At 39.9% G+C, this 16,243-nt stretch overlaps 4 protein-coding genes across 4 annotated transcripts; 3 read left to right on the forward strand and 1 right to left on the reverse strand.

Moving 5' to 3' along the window:
* Positions 1-3,552: 3,552 nt before the first annotated feature.
* Positions 3,553-7,766, forward strand: BCR41DRAFT_352901 (hypothetical protein). Its single transcript, XM_022024038.1, has 12 exons — positions 3,553-3,748; positions 3,856-3,905; positions 4,018-4,129; positions 4,222-4,352; positions 4,442-4,531; positions 4,630-4,674; positions 4,771-4,970; positions 5,115-5,426; positions 5,517-6,858; positions 6,994-7,135; positions 7,229-7,307; positions 7,408-7,766. Exons 2-12 carry the CDS (start codon positions 3,866-3,868, stop codon positions 7,525-7,527), a joined length of 2,613 nt encoding a protein of 870 aa, XP_021881586.1. The 5' UTR covers positions 3,553-3,748; positions 3,856-3,865; the 3' UTR covers positions 7,528-7,766.
* A 134-nt stretch (positions 7,767-7,900) lies between these two features.
* On the forward strand, positions 7,901-9,413 carry BCR41DRAFT_336053 (3,4-dihydroxy-2-butanone 4-phosphate synthase; the record flags this gene model as incomplete). Its single annotated transcript, XM_022022016.1, has 3 exons — positions 7,901-8,100; positions 8,228-8,345; positions 8,939-9,413. The coding sequence occupies exons 1-3, from the start codon at positions 8,040-8,042 to the stop codon at positions 9,411-9,413; spliced, it is 654 nt and encodes a 217-aa protein (XP_021881587.1). The 5' UTR covers positions 7,901-8,039.
* A 519-nt stretch (positions 9,414-9,932) lies between these two features.
* On the reverse strand, positions 9,933-11,239 carry BCR41DRAFT_352903 (hypothetical protein). The gene has a single exon (XM_022024039.1). The coding sequence runs from the start codon at positions 10,765-10,767 to the stop codon at positions 9,949-9,951; it is 819 nt and encodes a 272-aa protein (XP_021881588.1). The 5' UTR covers positions 10,768-11,239; the 3' UTR covers positions 9,933-9,948.
* A 1,719-nt stretch (positions 11,240-12,958) lies between these two features.
* BCR41DRAFT_352904 (hypothetical protein) lies at positions 12,959-16,068 on the forward strand. Its single transcript, XM_022024040.1, has 11 exons — positions 12,959-13,498; positions 13,603-13,664; positions 13,759-13,797; positions 13,888-13,908; positions 14,020-14,159; positions 14,258-14,464; positions 14,578-14,642; positions 14,735-14,807; positions 14,911-15,228; positions 15,345-15,601; positions 15,694-16,068. The coding sequence occupies exons 1-11, from the start codon at positions 13,004-13,006 to the stop codon at positions 16,006-16,008; spliced, it is 1,992 nt and encodes a 663-aa protein (XP_021881589.1). The 5' UTR covers positions 12,959-13,003; the 3' UTR covers positions 16,009-16,068.
* The last annotated feature ends 175 nt before the right edge of the window (positions 16,069-16,243 follow it).

Consider the following 16,243-nt stretch of genomic DNA (forward strand, 5'->3'; position numbering starts at 1 on the left):
AATATTCATTTTAGCTATCATGTGTAATCGAATGCTTGTGGGGCTATTATATTTTTTGCATATATAATTGCTCATTGTTTATCTGCATGTTCAGATGTCTGTCTGAATGGAGATGGTACCCACTAACCTTGTACTCTTCATTTCTAACCAGTCGCTGTCATTCCGTGATTTGAATACCACGTCTTTTAAATTTTTTGTGTCTTTATCAATTATATACATGTATATTTGTATTAATATATAATATAATTTTATTAAGAAATGACGAATTCTCCTATTCAATCTCCATCATCACCCATCTTTTTTTTTTTTTTTTTTTTAGTTGCAGGGCCCCAAATCTCCATGACGGCGCCTTTTTCAATTCTATTATTGACTGCAAAGATTAAAATTTGGTGCATGAATAAATCATATATATATACAGTATATATATAATAAATGTATAATATGGTTGCAGTATTTCTTACACCGCCAGGGTTTATCCAGTCAACAAACAGTTTTTCCTCGCGCCCTTTTTTTTATCTTAAGACGAACACAGCAGGGGATACGCTATTTGGATCCAATCCATGGCGCCATGTAAACATCTATATATTAAGAGTAGCCCTGCACCTCACTTATGAATATGGCGTGGCCGAAATTACGGATGTTGTTATAACTATATACGCCTTCCCATAATTTCATTTTTTTTACCTCGGCATTATAATATAAAAAAAGGCGGAGAAATAGCAGGCGTAGCGAAAGAGGGTCCAACAAGAATGACAACATATCTCGCTCATCTCCTGGGAAACAACCTCGAACAGGGTGGCCCATCAGCAGCTCCTGTATCCGGAGCACATATGAAATTATAGGTTTTTCACCTATAGTGTTCCTTTCCCCAATAGATCTGCATTACTAGATTGATAGACATTGTTGTTTGCTGAATGGCATTTGCATGCAATGAATAGCAATTTTTTTTAACCAGTAACATATATATTATAACAAAAAAAAATTGGGTGGAAGAGAGGCTAGTCTAGCTATCCGTATATATATATATATATCATGGTTAGTGATCATCTTAGCAACCTCGACCTTCTTTCTTTGCTATCAGGCGATCTAAGATGTCTTCTCGCTCTCAATTTTTTTTTTTTTTTTTTTTTTGGTGTATACATACGCAAATTATATATAATATATTCATTCATTTGTGACCTAAAGATTCATATCCAGGTGAGTTCTGACACTTTTGCAAAGTAAACCAAACTCCGGAAAAAAAGCTGTGCGACAGAACTGAGAATGAAATACAAGCAAAGAGTACTTTATTCATGACAATAAATTCGTAAATACATAAACACTCTTAGTCATTTAAAATGCGAAAGATGATCTTAAGCTAAGTTAATTGTTGAATTAAATCAATGTCCTAAGAGATATTGTCGCAGTTCCTTTGTTTTTCTTTACATTCCACTTGATCCCATTCAAGATGATACGCCGGCTCCCTTGGGGTTTGAAAGGGTGCTAAAAACTGCCTTCTCTTTTGTCATTCCGAGGATGCAAAGAATTAACGTGAAGAAAAAAAAAAACATCGGCTGCTTATCTACTATTGCGACCCTGTATTGCTCATGGCGCATTCTCATATATCGGAACTTACCTAAAAGAAACGTCAACCTGGAAAGGGCTTTTTTTCAGTCTTGATCTTGAAATGTGGTGTGTAAAGTAGACGTATTTACTTTTTTTGTGGCTCTATCATCGGATTAAAGTTTACCTTATCTTGGAGGGAAGACAAAGAAAGTCTAACTGGGCAATTGAGTCGGTCCCTGCGTACACACAAACACTACGATAAAAAGCCATACCCTGTCGTCCGCTTCTTTTCCTCTGTCTCTTGGTGAATACAGAATACCAAGTAGGTTTATGCTTGCAGAATCAAACAACGAGAGATTGACAAAAAGAGGGTTCGATTCTCACCTTATATCTTTTTGTTTTGTACTCTGTTTATGGTGACATTAAGGAATCCCAAGCTTGTAGTATGTTGAGAGAACGAATAAGAAGAGATAGAAGATAAAAAAAAAAAGACAATCAATCTATATTATACGCAATAAAATATATATACAATATATATATACCGTATATTTGATCTCTTCTTATCGTTCTGTGAAGGATTTATTATAACATAGTAAAGACAAATATCAAAGTAATGATTGTTCCTTGTCAATATTAAGAGCATAATTCAATGAAAAGATGAAGGAGTAAGTCAAAAAGTCCAATAGAGCGCTGTACATGTATAAATATTACTGTTTACAAACCTTGTTATTGCTGTGGTCGTTATGGGGTTTTTTATTTTATTCCTTCTGCACCCCAATAGGGTGGAGTCTAGTTCTTTTGCGGGAGGGTAGAACGCTACAGCCCAAAGGTTAAATTATTGATCAAAAAAAAAACAAAGATGCACACCTTAACTTATGCATGAACATTTGCTCTGAGAGTTCATTGTCATTATTGACAGTTCTTTCCTCATGAACTACACTATAAATAAAATTATTGTTATTATATATATATTTATTCCGGAGTATTTTGAATATTACATCTAAAGTTTCGAGGTGGCTACCAAGAAAAAGTTACTTCCCATGAGTCCACGTGCTTTAACCTTCCTTTTGCCATAGCTCACTATCCACTTGATTGGTTGCTTTTGCGTTATCGGAAAAGGAAGGACTGTGGAACGACGATCAAAATCGTTCCCTGTTTTGTCCCCATAATTATAGACTCGTCTCTGCTGCAATTGGTTCTTTAATCATGATTTGCATTGCGGCTTAAAAACAAAAAAAGATTTGCACAAAGTCTCATTATTGTTTGTTGTGAACACTGTTCATCCAGCCCTTTTACTTTATTTAATTTATCCACAACATGTGTGTAAATGTGCATATTGTTCATACTGTTGCACTTGCACTTTGTGCAACCTGAGCGTTTAATGTCAAAGGCAAAGTATAAGGCCTGCACTTCTATAGGTTCTCGATTGAAAGAAAAAAAAAAAAAAAAAAAAAAAAAAAAAACATACAGACAGAGAGAAACATGGAGGAAACTGTCAGAGAGAGGTAGGCTCACATCTCCGAGACTGGTGCATGAATTTCTTGTAAATGAAAGATCTGTTTCTGGTACAACGCATAAATCGTAGATGTGATTGTGTTCATTTTCATGGGCGTCAGAAGTAGGAGAAACATGCTCTGTGCTTGTTCTCTAGAAATGAATTACAATTCTTTAAAGAGACGCGTCTAAAAACGTGACATGACTGCTTTCCACGTATTTTTTGACTATTACAGATATTGTTTTGTTCTTCAAATTGTTCACTTATTTCACCACATCAAAGGAACTCCATCGCGTGTGTTTGGCATTCACTGCAAGAAATGGCAGCACAAGCATCGCGCCATGGCGGGAAGCCCGTGAAAGAATTTCCATACGAGGTAATCTTGAGAGAAGAGGCGTGTTTTTTATTTACTACGTCAGCTGATGCTAGTGAACTACACTGTAAGCGAGTGAATTGAACAGGAAAAAATGCATTGTCTCCGTCTTGTTGACAATAAATTACATTGGAATTACATTGAGCGGACAAAAATGAGACTATTGGCGTTCTTTTGCCCTTTGACATTGGAAGAAAAAAAAAGAAACGCAAATCTCTAAAACAGGAGCATGACTGTTCTCAATGTGCATCGCAGCTAGACGAGTTACATTGGAGCCCTGATCATAAGAGTAACACCGAAGATGTCTACTGCTACTGTGGAGAGAGCAAAAGAGAGTAGGTGCTACTTCGCTTTCGACATCTTTCCATGCCATGTTCCGCTTTACTTACTGCTAGAGTTCTAATGGCTCTTGTGATGCAAATTGTGCATTGGTTGTGAATAGTGACGAACCAATGCTACCATGTCAAAAGTGCGGTCAACTTTTTCATTCGGGTAAGTTAAAACTAGGTCTCACGTTTGTATGCTTGCATCCGAATCGGGCTTATTTATAAGTAGGTCTTTTTAAAGGATGCTTATAGTCTTCAATGTTCTTGCTTATAATCAGGTTGTGTCTCCTGTCTTCCAAAACCATTGCTCAAGGGAGACGAGTTCTTCAAGTTTGAATGCTCTGTCTGCACACAGGGTCCAGAATTTTTCGAGAGGGCCGTTCTGAGCTGGTAAGCAGGCTTAAATTAGGCTGATGCTCTGAAGTTACCATCAATAAGTGTTTATCATACCACTGAACGGCACTATGGATATCTTTTTTTAGGGTGATTTTAGTACATTTGGTACTTTACAACTTGATGGACGCACATCCAGAGCAACAGTATTTTCGCTGGAAAGAGGAGATTTGCAAGTTTATTGATGATTATTGGTCGTATCTTCTTCCAGATAAAGAACGTACGTACAAGCTTTATAAGCGCTGGAAGTCTAATGAAGCTGATAAGCTTAAAGTTCTAATACATTTTTTTTTTCTTTTCATAATTTAGAAACACCCACATGGAATAATACGGTAGCTAGTGTTTTGTCTGTTCAAAACCATATTTTTCATTCTGGAGTGGAAATAAAAGGAGCATCAGGTATCTATCCAGTAGACTAAGAGACACTTAGAATATGAGCTATAACTTCACAGAGAACGAAAGTCGCTAACAGTGTTTTTTTTTGTTTTTTTGTTTAGGATGGTGGACACTGATCGAGAAGGCTCCACCAGATAGGAATAGAAGTAAGTACTGGACTCATCCTTGTTCTGATAATGTTTCATATTGTAGATAAAAGAAGCTAATTCTATAGATAATCCCTTATGGACCATTCATTTCAGAGCTGAAGCCGAAGAACAAAGCCTCTCAGAAGCTTGGAAATCCTCGGCACACTAGTTTGAAAAGCAAAGAGAAGAGAGTACGGGCGAAAGGCTCCCCATCAAGAAAGAAGACAAAATTCGATGAGACTTCGTCTGATGATGACTTCCATACTTCAGCAAAACCCAGGCCCGAATCAACTGCGCCAACCACGAGGATCAAGGTAGAGCCTTAGATTTAATTGTGTTCCTGCCCCCTTACCAATTGAAAGTACTTGATCAATAAACTACGATCTAACCCAAGGACAATCAACACGGTTTTTTTTTTTTTTTTTTTTTTTTCCTTGATTTTTCTTAATTGTCGATAGAGTCGACAATTCTCATTGACTTCTGGATCTTCGCTTTCTTCGGCTGGTGATACCGACTCAAGCGACGATGATCTATTTTGGAAATCGGATGAAGAAAAAGAGGTTCGGCCTGTGGTACATTTACACGGGATTCCCGCATGTATCCATCATCACTTCAATCCTTCAGGACTTGATTTTTCCACAGGTCCAATACATCTCGAAGAAATTTTCCGCCTGACGGATCTCATTGACGAGAATTCGTCAGGAAGATTAATTAATAGGGTGAACAGTCTTGGCGCGATGTCAGTAGGCGGGAAGAAAAAGAGAAGAAAGGTATTTTATTCTATTTCATTAGTTCAGTCGTATCATCTGCTAGCACGCATCTAACAAGTGATTTTATTGATATCGTGATACAAATGGTAGTCCTCCATCGCAGAGATCAAGGCTGAGCCCATGAAGAGATTTACAGATGAACGACATTTTCCTCAGGACATATCTGATATATTGGATGAAGGCCAGGATGAGGATAATGACTCTACTGATGCAAGCGATATTGACTCGGACGATGGATCGAATTCTGATAGTATGCAGATGACAAGGCATACAAATGGAAAGCGTTTCAGTCATATATCGGCTCCAAGGAAGGGCTCATCAACACAAAGCAACTCCATTGCACCACCAATATCAGGGGGGAAATATGGGCGAACAAAAAGTTCGCTGAAAGATCCTATATCGCCGTTCGATCACCTACGGAAGCCAAAGAAGAATGTGTCATTAGCAGACGATGTCGATGTAACCTATGTTTCGCCGCCAAGTGGAGGCAAAAAGTTCTCGCAGGCTCATATTGATGCTATGACGAAAGCTTTGGTCTCTTCAAAATCAGGAATGAAGACTAAAACAAGAGCTAAACCAAAATCCAAAACCACATCTTTGAACGAACTTCATACTTCAAGTACTGATTCAGGCGCATTCTCTCAATCAGTGGCCTCTCTTGAAAACTTATCGTTGACAGAACCCACAGCCAAAGATCTATTAGCTTTAACTCTTCAGCAGGTTCAGCGGCAGCAGGAATGGCATGTGCTACAGATGCTGGAAGACGCTTCAAAAACAAAAGCTTTACCAACGGTAGCCGCTAGATTCAAGCGCAAGCTGCATCTTAAACGACTGAAAGCCTTTTTACATCTGCCTTTATTTAATATCGAAACTTTTATGCGACAGCATCTGATTTCACCATTCGACTTGAGCCAACTATCAAAGCATATCCCACCGGACCCATATGAGCTGCGGAGATTGCGCGAGGAAGAGTTTCGGGAAAAGATCCAAAAAATCAATCATACACCTTACGCTAATTCGTTTGCATCTCGATTACTGGGTCAGCCCGTGGAATGCAATACTCGGAAGCCATGGGAGCCCTTATGGAGAAGTCCTTTTTCTGGCAAAGTTCTCAAAGATTTTATTTGGAGGGATTATGAATCTCGATCGGTAATGATGGATGTTTTGGACGAAATTAAAGCACGGCAAGGACGGCCTTCAAAAGTTCCGAGAGCGAGTTTGGGTCCCACGAGTCTTAAGGCTGGAGCGAAGCGGAAAAGAGAGGAGGATTTGGATCATGGGTGGATGGACATAAATGATGATATAGGTCACAGCAAAGAATCAGCGTTTTCTTCACAGACTCGCGCACCAATTGATTATTGCTACTTCAGAAGGGAGCACCTAACTCAAGTCAATGAGACCCTCTGCCGACGATTTTGGCCTGGCATCGACAGTAAGTTATTGAAGAGAGAAGAAATATTGCCAATTGAGAGATGAGAAATACGCTAAGGTTGTGGCAAAAGATTGTCTGACTGTTCCATCTTAATCTTCAATCCTGAAAAAAAAAAAAAAAAAAAAAAAAAAAAAGTGACAGAAGCGCTGCAATACCCAGAATACTCAGTTGTTGTTCTTTACAAGCGCCTTGTGGTCGGTTGTGCTTTTATGACCCCAGAGGGATATATTACATATGTTGTTGTATCAGCAGGTTGGGAAAAGGCAGGCATTGGGCAGTAAGTACTTGTGAATGTGTTTTCAGATGTAGTAGCTTATTCCAAGTTTTCTTCGTGGTTGTACTAACCTTTTTCACGCACTTTGTAATGCAGGTTTATGTTGTATCATCTCATGCAAGCCTCCGAAGGCAAAGATATCACTCTACATGTGAGCGCAAACAATCCGGCGATGGTGAGTTTTTTTTTGGACCTCTATGCTAGATACGCATCCTTCGTGTTTTTTTATTTTTGTTTTGTGATATATTACTGAATGTTGCTTTTGATGTATTTAGATCATGTATCAGAAATTCGGGTTTAAGCCGGAGCAATTCTTGATTAACTTTTATAAGGAGTACCTGCCTCAGGACAGCGTAATGTGTCACAATGCCTTCTTTGTACGCTTACGGCGGTAACTCAGAAGAACCGCCCTTTCCCTTTTCCGCTGTTTGTTTTCTGTATTTTAGTTCTTTCATTCTTCTTATGAGATGCCATAAATGTACTTCTGCGTGAATGCGAATGTGTTTTCGCATTTAAAGCGAACTTTAGACAAGAGTTATTTGTAATAACTTTAAATTAATTGTCAGCAAAGCTTGCACGATTTGTCATTTCAGCCTATTTCCTATTTTGTTATATTTATTCTTGCATAGAAGCCACTCTTTTTTTCTTTTTTTTTTTTTTTTGCGCTGTGTCTGCCCAATTGCCGAACACTTCATCAGATTTGCGCGAGAAGACTGCATAATAATTGACCCATTGGGTATATTCTTCAGATGAATTCCAATCTTCTCTCCTCTTTTTCTTCCCTTCTTCACTTTTTACTTCCTCTTCTTCTTTCTTCATTTCATACTCACTTCATCATATTGCGACAGCCGAATAAAATTCAAGTGTCTAAGACATCGATAAATATACGTTTTACTTTCAACAAACGATGGTTCAAGAAATGTCACATGTCCGTTTCGACTCTGTCGAAGATGCTATTAAGGATTTTGGTACGTCTGTCATGATTAGAACAGGCAACCTGATGAGTATAACAATGCCTATGTCTAAGCTAATTGCTAGTTATACTTCTAACATTGATGTTTTACAATGCTCTTTATTTGTTTTTAAAAAAAATAGCCGAGGGAAAATTTGTCATTGCAGTGGATAATGAAGACCGAGAGAATGAAGGAGATCTTATTATCGCTGCCGAGAAAGTGACAACAGAGCAAATGGCTTTCTTAATCCGTCACTCCAGGTACATGAATAATCTTTTTTTTTTTTTTTTTTTTTTTTTGACTCATACTGATTCCGAAAGTTTAACAAGAGGGAGGGAAAAAAACCAAAATGAATTCTTACAACTTATTTCATGTGAATAAAAGGAATTACCTGAAATCTACAGGGAGAATGAATAAGGGAAAGGAGGAAAAAAAATAAAAGACCGGTAGAAGCTGTCAGAATATCATCGTCGAAGCAAATAGAAAGAGGATAAATAATCGACTGTTACATATATATTCAAAAGGTCGGGTGGAGCAATAAGGTTAACAGTACAACATACAGTGTACGAGTTATAAATTTTGGTCCGCGGATGTCTCAAGACGATTCTTTGACATGCCATCGTCTAGGCTTTAAAGCATTGCTACGCACAGAGAAAAAAAAACCTTGGATAAGCATGTTTTGCATGAATATCTCGTGGCGCTGTTGCACTGTTCGCTGTGTTTTCCCTTGAGATCGCAAACGGAAAAAAAAGAGTACATTTTTTCTAAGGGGCAGGAAAGTTTGCATCAAACTGACAGTGACATTTCTTTTTTTTTTTTATTGCTGGAAAAAAAAAAAAAAAAAAAAAAAAAGTGGATACGTTTGTGTGCCCACGGCACCCTCAAGGCTCAAGGAACTGGATCTGCCTTTGATGGTTCCTAATAATCAAGAGCTCATGAAGACAGCCTACACGATCTCGGTCGACTATGCTCATGGCACGACCACAGGCATTTCGGCTCATGGCCGCGCACTAACGGCTCGCTCGTTGGCCGATCCCACAAAGACTGCTTGTGACTTTAACAGGCCTGGACATATCCTGCCTCTCCGCTATGCGGAGGGTGGCACGATCCGCCGTTTTGGGCACACCGAGGCCTCAGTTGATCTCTGCAAGCTCGCAAAGCTACAACCCGTGGCCGTCATCTGTGAACTAGTCAATGATCGTGATGGTTCAATGGCTCGCCGGGACGACTGTTACAATTTTGCGAAGGAGCATGGCATCAAGTTGATCACCATCGCAGATCTCATCAAATACCGCCTGGAGTATGGCTTGATTGGGGATGATTTTTAAAAAAAAAAAAAAAAAAAAAAAAATTGTTTACCAGCCAACAAAGCAAATATATTTAATTCTCTTTTCTCTGTCAACCCATTTTATAGAATAGTTTTAATATTCCGAGAATAGAAGATCATTACTTTCAAATTCTGTTTTAAAGTATATCATTATAATGTTTTTAATCGGTCAGTTTGCAGTGTAAGCTGTATCCGATTTAAGCTTATATAGTTTCCTAAAAGTAATCTATTTTTTCCGTGATAATCGAATCCACCATGTCCTTTACATGCCCACGGATGTGAATGCTGAACAGACAAAAAATACACAAAATCCCATGGTTACTTCCGCATGACCATCTTATACAAAATTTGCAAACGTTCGGATAAATTACTCCGCCCTTTTCAGTTAATTTTCTAACTTATCCCTTGGACAATTTTTTATTCATTGGAACAATGTAAAAAGAAAGCAGAAAGACTTTTATTACTGATGAAAATGAGGATGACAAAGACAAAAATGATAGTAATAATAATAATAAAAAAAGGAGGTTGCATTTTGACTAGTACAACTTTTCTCTCAAAGCTGCAAGCATTTTTTCCAACTCCTGAATGCGGGCCTGTTGCATCTGATCCTTGTCTGCCAACAAGGAACGTTCGAGCTCGACTTCGTTCAGCTTGGCCTCAAACATCGAGTTCTCGACCTCCAATTCAGCCACACGCTGCTCCAAACCTTCCATTCTAACCAACTTCTTGTGGCGTGAACGGCGGGCCGCATCAGTATTCTTGGCACGTTTCAGCGCCACTTCATCCATCTCAGCGAGATCCTTGCCTTCCAAAACCGAAGGAGGCTCTTCGATGACACGATCGCGCTTCAAGCTGCTACGAGGAAGCGAAGTGGAGCGGTAAGCGCTCTTATAGGTCGTAGCCTTGACAGAGCTAGTACCAGGAACAGGTGTCTGAGTGCTGCTCAAAATCGAAAGCGACATTCGAGGGGTTGGAGGCGACGAAGGAGTAGTGGAGGAGGCACGTTCCAAGGCAGCAGGGCTGGCAGGTGCAACAGATGCAGGCGACAAAGCCCTCTCGGTTGGCTTCGGTGAAGGGGCCTGAGTCGCTGGAGGACTCAAGGGATTGACAGTCGCAGGCTTCAATGGCATCTGAAGAGCCAGAGGGATGGAAGCCAACAAGGACTGGGCCAAGACAGCCGTCTCCAATGATTTGCTCCAAGGGATGTTCAACGCTGCGGCAGCTTGCTGAACAGCCTCTGGCGTCAATGGCAACATGGGCGTAACAGTTGCAGGAGCAAATGAAAGCATTGAGGGCTGCTGCTGGACTGGAGTTGAACTAGGGGCTGAAGCTTGAGCCTCAGGGAACAAAGCCATCGGCGTATCATTTCCGGTGGATTGAATCAACTCTGAAGAGGCGATAGAATCAAATCCGACGACGGGTGAGTCGCTCTCGTTGGAAAGACGTGGGCTGTTATTAGGATCAGAGTCTGAGGACGAAGAGCATAGAGGCTCGTCCTGGCTCACAAAGCCAACCTGCTGAAGGTCGTTCTCAAGCCAGTCATCAAAGAGAGCGGCAGAGAGGTCGCCTGCTCCCGAGAAGATACTGTCGAAGCCACCAAAGTCAAGGAAGCCTCTGTTGTTGACAGTGACGCCTGTGTTGCTCTTCTTGTTTGCGCCTAGATTTAATATGATTGGTTGACGTGGCAGAACTTATTTTAAAAAACGCAGTCCGATTACTCATATCTGTCATTGAGGTATGACAAAGAAACTTTAATTTTTCTTACCTTGGAGGGCAAAATCAAGAGAGTCTGCAGACTTCATCAAACGTTCGGCTGTTGTGCCAACAACGTTGAGAGTACTGTGGAAGTTGTTCGTCGTGGTCATTTTTTGGATTCTTTTTTTCTTTTCTGGGATATAAAGTATTTTAGCTCAAAACGAGAAGGAAAGGGTAAATTCAAAGACGGATTTTTCTTTTACGACGGTTGTGGGAATGGTCTGTGTCTATCGGCAGATGTTTTTGATTCTGATCTATTACGGTTCTTGGTAGTAGCACTTGAGTGAGAGGGGGGGCAAGAGGAAGCCATTTTGATAACAAGACGAGATATTGAGATTTGAGAGATTAATTGAGATGAGATTGAGATGAGAGTAGAGTAGTTTTCACTGAGAGTAGAGAGTATTTTTTCACTGAGAGAAGGCGCGCGAGGAGAGAAAAACGTTTAAACAATGATGGACGACATCTTGGCGATAATAGTCAAAGGTAATGGTTATGAATAATAATAATAATAATAATAATAATAATAAAATATAATAAAACTAAAAAATAAGTAGGCTTTAAAATGTCAAGGGAGGTAGTGTTCTAGAGTAAGAAAAAGAATTGGAAAGGGAGGAGAAAAGTTGAGGTAAAGTGAAGAGAAGAGAAGAGAAGAAGAGAGAAGAGAGAAGAGGACAGGAAGGAGAGCTTTTTATATGCACACTAGCTAGTCAAGCCTTAAAAAAAAATGGCTCGGATCCATCTCTAAATTCCTATTGGTTCGCTTTGTATCTCCATCTCCATCTTTTTTTTTTTTTTTTTTTTTTTGGCAGATCCTTTGATAGTGTCTCCATGGCCACTACCACACAGAAACCAAAGCCATCTTCAACAGTGAGGTTGCTACTTGATGGGTTGAAGGTAAGATGTTAAAACAATTTTTTGCTGTTGTTGTTATTGTTGTTGTGGACTGAAAAAGAGGACATTTTTATCAAATCAACAGATTATCGACACTTTTCACTCACTGCGCAAGTATACTCTCACAAAAGATAGACTAGACCAGAGATAGGACAAATAGAGATAAGCCAGATAGAACAGGTCTAGGACCAGGGGATTTGTGTGTAACGCCAATCTCCCTTATTTGCTCTGTCCACTTTTCAAGTTCTTTCTGAAGGCCACAGAGTGTAAGTCTATTTGACGAAATAAAATTTCCGGCACGCACTCAAAGAACAAATTTCAGATGCCGATCTGTCAAATCAGATGAGACCTCGGCAGGGATAGAGATTTAAATAAGCCCTGCAAGTGTCAGGGATGGCCATGCTTTAAGGAGAGACAACGGCATCGCAGGCAAGGATTGAGGGAAGAGCATGAAAGGTTACATACTCTTTGTGGGGTTAACAGTTTATTCTCGCACAATCTTGCTAAATTGAGCTGAATTGAAAGATTAATTAAATTTATATATCAGCATATATCTCAAAAAAATGAATACGCGTCTCTAGTAGATATGATAGTTTTGAGAGCCATTGAAGTTGATGCCTTGGGATTTTATATTATATATTTCAGTTGGCATAACTGCGAGGCCTACATGCGACTCCTCGCGTATGAATTTGTAGTTAGACGCGGTCTACCTTTTGGATTTCCCGCTCTCTGATCCATTTCCTCTTGGTTATTGGGTTAGTTAATCACGCTAGCGTCATCAACATGGAATATATCAGTGTGTTCCATCTTGCATAAAAATATTCAAGGGGAATAACAAAATTTTTTTTTTTTTTTTTTTTTTTTTTTTTCAACTTACATCTCTCTTTGTTTTTTTTTTTTTTTTTTTTTTCCATCTCATTCCTCATTTCGACACGTTCTCTTGGCATGCTCAGACTCATTCATCCTCAAGGACGACCTTTGCGTATTTTCTCAAGGGCCGCAACCCCTATGCGCCAACAGTTACCATTCTTTGACCACAGGAGGTTGCCTACTGCAATTAGGACATCCGCCACGTCCAAACCAAGACAGCCAACGGCTTCCTTCTCAACAACATCTACTAAGCTGTCTTCACCGGCGACGTTATCATCACCTTCTCCTCCACAACCCAAGCCAAAACGCTCACGGCTGTATCGCGCTGGCCGTGCATTGCTCATCACGGTTGTAGGGATTCCCGTAGCCGGCACGTTGGCATCGTACGCATACGATGAGCTGTTTATGATTAAGGGCGATGACTTGCACCAAAAGCGCCCTCGTTACGTCATTGGTGGGCCAAAGAATCTAGTCATGACCCACGGCTGCCGTGGCAGCATCCTGAAAGCTGAAGAGATCCATGAGAATGATCCACGCCAGAGGCTGGTCATTCTTGGAAGTGGGTGGGGCGTAAGAATATCTACAAAGTCGATATGTTCACAGCAAAAGTCAGATATGAAAAACTTGATTACTCTCATAGCTGCTGACGCGATTGATTGTTGGTGTAAAAATAGGCTGTCTCAGTCATCAAACAATTGGATCCCAAAAAATTTCATGTCACAGTCATTTCACCAACGTAAGAACTCTTTTCTTTATTGTGTTCAGAATGTCGTCGTCTTGCATCTCAGCGTAATTAATACCTAGGACTCACCTTGATTGATGGTTTTTAGAAACTATTTTCTCTTTACTCCTTTGTTACCGAGCGCAACGTAAGATACAACAAAACAGTTTTGTATATATATATAAAAAGCAACTGGCCAATTAATCATCCTTTCTTTGCATGTGTGTTTGGATAATAGTGTTGGTACACTGGAGCTTAGGTCAGTACATCTCATCGATCTGCTATTTTTTCAAGGAAATGTTGCATTATGAGCTGGAAGCCAGCGCATTAGGAAATACTGAGTTGTTCACATGTTTATTCCTGCTTCAAGGTCTCTGATCGAGCCTGTTAGGAGACTCCTGTCGCGACTCGGGGGTTACTACCTCGAAGGACGCGCAGAAGATGTCGACTTTGAAAACCAGCTGGTAGAGGTTTCAGGAGTCAATGATAGCGAAGGGCGCAGATTCTATGGTAAGCAATGATCCTTTTACCGAGCTTAGATGTCTCAATAAAACTATAATCCCATATTGCTCCAAGTACTCATCAAGGGCCTTATCCTGTTCTCTTAGTTCCTTATGACAAATTGGTCATTGCCGTAGGCTCAGAGTCCATGACGCATGGTGTAGAAGGACTGGAGCACTGTAACTTCCTCAAATCAATCACGGATGCGCGTGATATCAGGAGGAAAGTCATGGAGAACTTTGAGAAAGCTAGCCTGCCAACGACGTCGGATGAGGAACGGCGTCAGTTGCTTAGCTTTGTCATTTGCGGAGGTGGTAAGTAAAAAACATGTTTTTGGAGCAAGAAATAAAATATCTCTTGCTAAAGCCAGCTCTTTTTTTTTTTTTTTTTTTTTTTTTTTTTTTTTAATGATCTTTCAATTTCGTAGGCCCTACTGGAGTTGAGTTTGCGGCCGAACTATATGATTACTTACAGGAGGATCTTGTTGGATACGTAAGTAGAGCTGGGGGACATTGGAATGTTGTAATAGCTTTTAATTACTATGGCTTCATTAGTCTGATTTTATACTGTATAATATCATATAGTTTCCAGCTATCCCTCCTGAAGAGGTCCAGGTCAACATCATTCAAAGCGCTGGACATATCTTGAATACTTATGGTATTATATTCCTTACTTTCTGGATACACACTTGAGGAAGGAAACCAAATCTATAGAATCAAATATTAAGCCAGTATACGATTCCCTTTCGTTCATACTCTAGACTTGAAGATCAGTGAAATGACAGAAGCGAAATTCAAGCGCGAGAATATCAACGTTGTTACCAATGCTCGCGTTGTCAAGGTCAACCCCACATCCGTCCGGTATAAAGAAAAAGCCACTGGAAAAGAGTTCGAGGTTCCATTTGGAGTCTGCTTGTGGTCGACTGGTGTAGGCATGACACCACTAATCAAAGGACTTGTGACGAAACTCCCAGACGGCACGCAAAAGAACAAGCATGCGATCGAAACTGATGGCTACATGCGCGTCATCGGAACGCCAGAGGAAACAGTTTATGCTATTGGTGACTGCGCAACTATTCGTAAGCTGTTGATAAACCATTTCTGCACTATGCAAGTTATTTGTGAATCAATGTTAGGCAGAAATAGTAGAAATTTGAAGTACTAAGCAGAAAGAATCATTTTTCAATATCGCTAGCTCAACCTCACTTTGTCGAGAAGGTGATGCAGATCCTCCGTGAAAACGACAAGAATGGAGACAATGTTTTAAGCTACGAAGAGTTCCAGGACCTAGCCGACAAAATTATTGCTAAACATCAGATTCTCAAAGTTTTCCTAGGACAATTGGATGAGGTCTTTAAAAAATACGATAAAGATCAGAGTGGCACACTAGATTTGGACGAGATCCGAGCATTCCTCGTTGATGCAGAAAAGCAATGTACTGCTTTACCAGCTGTATGTCCTTGTGATTATAGACCTGTATTCTGAATATTCTACTTTTTTCAGTTACCGATATCTTCTAACCTTCACTTCTTTTTAATTAACAGACCGCTCAGGTTGCCAATCAACAAGGCAAGTTCGTCGGCGAGAGAATCAATACACTTCATTCAATTGAGAATGATCATGTTGCTGTAGCAAACCTGCCGCACTTCGTCTACAAGCATCGTGGGTCGCTCGCGTACATCGGAGGCAACGATGCCGTACTGGATTGGGGCAGAGGGTATGTGTATAGTGGTATTGGGTCCGAATACCTCTGGCGTTCTGTCTATTTTAGCGAGCAAGTGTCAACTAGAACACGTCTGCTCCTCTTGCTAGATTGGTCAAAGCAAGCCCTCTTTGGACGTGACATTAGCAAATTCTAGAGGAAAAGAGGCCTAAACGATATGTAATAAATATAAAATTAATAAAAACATACAGTCGTGAGTAAATTAGAACCTCTTGCTACAACTCAGCCTTGGTTTTATCTTGGTATCTCTGAGACTTTAGCGAAATCATTGTAGTTTTTCGCTTTATATCTTTTTTTTTTTAAAAAAAAAAAAAAAGAAAAAAAGAAAAAAGAGAAAAATACGCGTCAGCAGCAATGTCTACTTTTCACAG

The sequence above is a fragment of the Lobosporangium transversale genome (assembly GCF_002105155.1).
Source record: "Lobosporangium transversale strain NRRL 3116 chromosome Unknown BCR41scaffold_17, whole genome shotgun sequence".
In the NCBI taxonomy this organism is placed as follows: domain Eukaryota; kingdom Fungi; phylum Mortierellomycota; class Mortierellomycetes; order Mortierellales; family Mortierellaceae; genus Lobosporangium; species Lobosporangium transversale.

What these genes read in the sequence shown, in the direction of transcription:
- BCR41DRAFT_352904 (XM_022024040.1), top strand. Translation starts at nt 13,004, where the DNA reads ATGCTCAGACTCATTCATCCTCAAGGACGACCTTTGCGTATTTTCTCA. An exon ending in CCTTTGTTACCGAGCGCAAC is followed by an intron (nt 13,798 to 13,887) that starts GTAAGATACAAC and finishes TTTGGATAATAG; the next exon opens with TGTTGGTACACTGGAGCTTA. An exon ending in TGGTGACTGCGCAACTATTC is followed by an intron (nt 15,229 to 15,344) that starts GTAAGCTGTTGA and finishes CAATATCGCTAG; the next exon opens with CTCAACCTCACTTTGTCGAG.
- BCR41DRAFT_352903 (XM_022024039.1), bottom strand. Translation starts at nt 10,767, where the DNA reads ATGGCTTTGTTCCCTGAGGCTCAAGCTTCAGCCCCTAGTTCAACTCCA.
- BCR41DRAFT_352901 (XM_022024038.1), top strand. Translation starts at nt 3,866, where the DNA reads ATGCTACCATGTCAAAAGTGCGGTCAACTTTTTCATTCGG. An exon ending in TCCACCAGATAGGAATAGAA is followed by an intron (nt 4,675 to 4,770) that starts GTAAGTACTGGA and finishes CATTCATTTCAG; the next exon opens with AGCTGAAGCCGAAGAACAAA. An exon ending in GGAAGAAAAAGAGAAGAAAG is followed by an intron (nt 5,427 to 5,516) that starts GTATTTTATTCT and finishes TACAAATGGTAG; the next exon opens with TCCTCCATCGCAGAGATCAA.